Source organism: Manis javanica, chromosome 14 (assembly GCF_040802235.1).
Source record: "Manis javanica isolate MJ-LG chromosome 14, MJ_LKY, whole genome shotgun sequence".
NCBI classification, from domain to species: domain Eukaryota; kingdom Metazoa; phylum Chordata; class Mammalia; order Pholidota; family Manidae; genus Manis; species Manis javanica.
The window spans coordinates 42,892,353-42,898,352 of NC_133169.1; the positions used below are offsets into that span (position 1 = coordinate 42,892,353).

The following is a 6,000-nucleotide window of genomic DNA, read 5'->3' on the forward strand; positions in this document are numbered from 1 at the left end:
CATAGTGTGTGTGGGGGCACGGGGAGGGCTATACAACACAGAGAAGACAAGTAGTGATTCTACAATATCTTACTATGCTGATGGACAGTGACTGTAATGGGGTATGTGGGGGGGACTTGGTGATGGGGGGAATCTAGTAAACATAATGCTCCTCATGTAATTATTGATTAATGATACCAAAATAAAAACAAATAAATAAATAAGTAAATAAGTAAATAAATAAGTCACAGGAGTAAAAGGTAAAGCATGGGTAATTACCAAATATTGAGTAACTGTATGGTGATAGGTAGTAACTTACTTACTATGGTGAGCATTTGGTGATGTATAAAGATGTCAAGTCATTGTGCTGCATATTGATGCTCTTATAATATTACATCAATACTTCAATTAAAAAAAGAATATATTCCACTAGTCTTTGGTTAAAGATACTGAACTTACCATATTACTCTTTGTGATGATGATATCAACTTCCCCTTTTCTGGTAAAATATTGAATTTAGAGCAAAACATGTGCCTATAATATTCACATATCTCATAAATGGCTGCACATTATACCCATTTTGTTTCTCTGACAATTTTCCTAGACCTAGCAAAGAGATGAGATTCAGGCCAAAGAAGAAGCTTGGAGCAAGTAAATTAGGTTAGACCCAGTCTTTGTTGTAGGAGAGATAAAAAACTGAAATATCTGCATTTCCCATGTTAATTTACCAATTTAAAAAAGAAATAAGAATTGTGCATTAACAAAAATAGTAAATCATGTGTTTATTTTTAGAATGTTCTCACCACATAATTCCAGAAGCAATATGGAAATAATCATATTTGGTTTCAAAATCTCTTTAGTGTTTTAGAAATCTAAACACAAGTTAGGTTATGATTAATATTATTTTATTGAAACTGATTATGTCAACAAATGTTCAGTGATCCATTTATTTGTTACCTGAAGGATTTAATTTGGATTCCTCACTGTGCAATGAGACCTTAGAATCTGTGCAATCAAAACTTAGTCAAACATATGATCTCAGGAATCTATGTCCAAAGCTGCCCAACTGTGTGGGTTTGCACATATATTTCATTCTTCCAGATTTGCTTTACAACAGTTCTTTGTAGGAATATTCTTATTTTTATAAGTAGAATATCACAAATTCCAGCTCTGTAAGAAAACCAAGCCAAGGTTTCAATTGTTCTTGCTTGTGCCAATTACTCCAACCCAATTTTTTAAGTGAACTATGCTAAGATCCTGTGTCATAAATTCCATGGCTGCTGACAAATTACCATAAAGTTAGTGCCTTAAGCCAATACCCATTTTTTATGTCAAAGACATGTAGGTCAGAAGTCCAGGTACACATGATTTGATTCCTTAAGTTCTCACAGGCCAAAGTCAAGTTATCAGCTGGACTGACTTTTTTTTTTTTTTTTTGCTGTCTTTGGCCCTGACTTTTTTTTTTTTTTTTTTGAGAGGGCATCTCTCATATTTATTGATCAAATGGTTGTTAACAACAATAAAATTCAGTATAGGGGGGTCAACGCTCAATGTACAATCATTAATCCATCTCAAGCCTAATTCTCGTCAGTCTCCAATCTTCTGAAGCATAACGAACAAGTTCTTACATGGTGAACGAATTCTTACATAGTGAATAAATTCTTACATGGTGAACAGTACAAGGGCATTCATCACAGAAACTTTCGGTTTTGATCATGCATTATGACCTATAAACAATCAGGTCAAATATGAATATTCGTTTGATTTTTGTACTTGATTTATATGTTGATCCCACATTTCTCCTATTATTATTATTATTTTTATTTTTAATAAAATGCTGAAGTGGTAGGTAGATGCAAGATAAAGGTAGAAAACATAGTTTCGTGCTGTAAGAAGGCAATTGTAGATGATCAGATGATCAGGTGTGTGCTTATGGACTAAGTATTAATCCAGGCTAGACAAGGGCAGCGAGACATCCACGGATGCAGAAGATTTCTCTCAAAGCAGGGGGGGTGAGGTTCTGAGCCTCACCTCTGTTGATCCCCAAATTCTCACCTGATGGCCCCCCTGCGACTGTGCCTGTCTTAGGTTGTTCCTCCCTTGAGGAATCTTACCCGTCTCTGGCTAACCAGTCAGCTGGACTGACTTTTATCTGGACTTTGTGGCAGAACCCAATTCCAAGATCATTCAGGTCATTTACAGAATTTTGGTCCTCATGGCTGTAGGACTGTGGTCACTGTTTCTTTACTAGCTATGATACAGGGCTTTCTCTCCAGTCCCAGAATCTGCTATTTGCACACAGTTCCCTCCATTTGCAAGGCCAGCAATTTTATGCCAAATCTCTCTCATCATTAAATTCCATCTTCCTTCTACTCTTATTACCACACAGAGAGATTTTTTTCTCTACAGTGCTCATTGGGTTACATTAGAGAGAAACATGTAATATCCCAATATTAAATCAACTGATTTTTTAACCCCAACTATATTTGCAAAATGCTTTTTGGCCATGCAATTTAACAATTCCAGGAGCAACATCCATAATATTCATAGTCCCTGGAATTTGGTTAAGAAATCTTGGCCAATCTAGAATTATGCTACTTACAACCTTTAAAAATGAATTACAATTTATCTGTACTTTCTAATTTCTCTCTTCCTTTATTAAAATTTTCTTGAAGTCAGAAATAATACAGTGATAATATTTTACCCTGTTAAAAGAACATATACTATATTATAAGCTTGCATTCAACAAATATTCATATATATATATCCATATCAGTAGGTGATTACATGGGAGAGTGAGGGCATATCTGGACTGGAGAGATAGAGTGGGCTCCCTTTTGGTGGCTGGGTCACGAGAGACACGGCCAAGCAGAAGTGGATTACTGCTTGAAGAAATAAAGGGGTGTCTCCCACTTTATTTCTCCCTTTTACTGATTTCAGATTCAAAGGTATTTTGCTCCAGGGTGGGAAGCTGTATTCCCACCCCCGGGAGTTACAAGGCTGAAATAAAATTCACTTTGCCTTCCTAACTTTGGTTTCATGTCTCACTATGTTTGACTTCCCTCCATCTCCAAATTGACTTTCTTCCCAACAGAATAGGCTTACAGTGGTTAGAGAAATGTAAAATTTTGTAGCCACTGTGAAAAACAGTTCATCAGTTCCACAAAAAGTTAGTTCCATATGACTGAGCAATTCTCTTCCTAGTGCCAAACCCAAGAGATTGCAAAACACACAAAAATGTGTATGCGAATGTTTGTAATAACATTATTCATATAGGTCAAAAATTAGAAAAACCCCAAATGCTTATCAATTGTTGAGTGGATAAACTAAACATAATATAACTTTACAAATAACATATTGTTTATATATATTCATATAAGCAATGAAATACTGATGCTTCAACATTAGCCTTAAAACATTATGCTAAGTGAAAAAAGCCTGTTGTAACAGGAAACAGATTGTATGATTCTATTTATATGTAGCACTTATTAATATGTAATGTCCGAAATGGGTAAAACCAGAGGCAAAATACAGTAATTATAAAAGCTGAGGGAGAAAGAAACAGGGAATGACTGATAATGGGGAGGAGTGTTCTCTTGGGGTGATAAAAATGTTGGAATTAGATATGACTGATGTTTTCATAAGTCTGTGACTCTACTAAAAATCATTGAACTGTGCACCTTAAAAATTGAATTTCATTGTGTGTATATTTCATCTCAGAACAAAAAAGCTTACTAAGAATATTTCATTTCTTCCAAAATATTGCTGTTTTGGTAAAAACGGATGCAACAGATTATAAACTGTGGTGCATGTCATTAAAACATGAAGTTTAGTTTAAGTTTTAAAAATGCATTTCTGAAGTAATATTATATTACACAATGAAAATTGGATTAAAAATAATGTCTAGGTAATCTCCATGAAGCAGGCAAAGATTGCTTTCAATTCTCAAGGGTATAGATGTTTCAGATATGCAAATGAAATAAATTAACAACAGTTTGTTACAGGAAAGCATGGGTACTCCATGGAACATTAAAGCAGTCATTTTGGACATTTAGAGACTATATATCCTTTTAAAGAAAACTTCTTTTTTCAATATTGTAGGATAATTTTCAAGATATTATTTTTTCAGAGAAAAATAAGAAAAATAATGATTAGAAAATCTCAGAAATGATAATTTTATAAGATCTTTGTAATGAGTCTAGTTATTAATATAAGGATAAGTGAGGCTCAAAAATCCATCATGATAAAGGTGAAGTTTGTGCAGCCTAATCATAGATATTTTATCTTGTCTCATCAAAATATCCATTCATAATTTTAAGGTAAAAATATATAGATGTAGGGTTTTCTAAGAGCTGTTTTATATAGACATAAGATTCGATTGAATGAACTGCTGACACTAACATAATGCTTGGAATTAAGGGAGTTGGAGTCAGGAATAAACAGTCAATAACTGGGTTTAAGGAGAGATAAAACTGAAGACAAATGCTGACAAGTAATTAATTTTAAACAAACAAGATGCTCACCATTAACTGTCAGTCAACCCCATCATTTTTTCTTGGATAAAGCAAACATCATTGGACTTATACCTGAGTTTAAAGGCAGGGATCCTGAAGTCAATTGCTTGTGGCACATTACCAATAATATAAATAAAATTTATGAGTGAAGCAGCCTATGTTAATGTCTAAATACAGCCCACCTTATTTGTGATGTTTATACAATAGTATAATAAAGAAAGCTATTTTAAATTGAAAAATGTGGGAAAAAAGACAAACTGGAGGAAGAGAATGTAAAAGGTAATTGCAGCTTCCTTGAAGGAGTGTTAACAACTCTGGTCCCTCAAAGATTTTGCTGAAGCTTTATAATGAAGTTATACTAATTTTCCTTTCCTTAATAGTTTCTGAAATCCCCTGGATACCTGTTTGTTGCAAAGGCTGTAGATGAGAGGGTTCAGCATGGGGGTGAGAATGGTGTAAAGGGCTGATACCATTTCATCCTGGTCTGGCATATGGAGAGAGGCTGGCCTCATGTACATGAACATGGCTGCACCGTAGTAGAGTCCGACCACAGACAGGTGGGAGGAGCAGGTGGCGAAGGCTTTGTGGCGACTTTCTGAGGAGCCCATGTGGATGACAGCTTGAAGGACTCTGGAATAGGAACCAATGATCACTGAGACTGGGATGATTAGCATCACCACACAGCAGATGAAAAGCAGTCTTTCAAATACAGAGGTGTCTCTGCAAGATAGAGGTAAAAGAGCAGCTACATCACAGAAAAAGTGGTGTATTTCCAGAGAGCTGCAGAAGGAAAAAGACAGAACGGCCGCAAGCACAATGATGCCGTCAAGAGCTCCCAAGATCTAGGAAGCAACCGTCATGAGGACAGAGAGTTTCTGATTCATGAGGATGGTGTATCTAAGGGGGTGGCATATAGCCACATAGCGGTCGTAAGCCATGACAGCCAACAGGAAACATTCGGCTCCAAGCAGGGACACATAGAAGAATATCTGGGCTCCACAGCTGGCCAAAGAGATGGACTTTCTGCCTGACAAGCAGCTGAAGGCCATCTTGGGGACAGTGGTACAGATGAGCATGAGGTCCATGAGGGACAGCTGGCTGAGCAGGAAGTACAAGGGGCTGTGGAGGTGTGTGTCCAGGTGTGTGTGCCAGGAGAATCATGGCAGTGTTTTCCATGAAGGCCACTGAAAAGATGCCCAGGACCATGGAGAAGAGGAATGTGTGGGTGGGACTGTGATTGAAAATTCCCAGCAGAATGAAGTCCAAGTTGAAGGCCTGGTTTCTCCACCCCATCCATGACAATTTGCCTTATCTGTAAGTCCAGAGAATACACAGAGCTTATTTATTAATTTGATTTTCAAATGCATACCATGCCAATGCCCTCAGGTGGGCACTGTACCTGCTGCACACAAAAATCCTTCTCACAAAATGTCAGTTACCTGCTGTGTTATTCACAGTAAGTTTTATAACTTGGTCCAGTGATTTCCAGTCCTCACCCCAACTTCAC

The 6,000-nt window shown here is 36.6% G+C and overlaps 1 protein-coding gene across 1 annotated transcript; it reads right to left on the minus strand.

Moving 5' to 3' along the window:
• Positions 1-4,846: 4,846 nt before the first annotated feature.
• LOC108393063 (olfactory receptor 2M4-like) lies at positions 4,847-5,786 on the minus strand. Its single transcript, XM_017653660.3, is given in 2 exon segments — positions 4,847-5,638; positions 5,640-5,786. Coding segments are annotated over 2 exon segments (939 nt in total).
• Between the last annotated feature and the right edge of the window lie 214 nt (positions 5,787-6,000).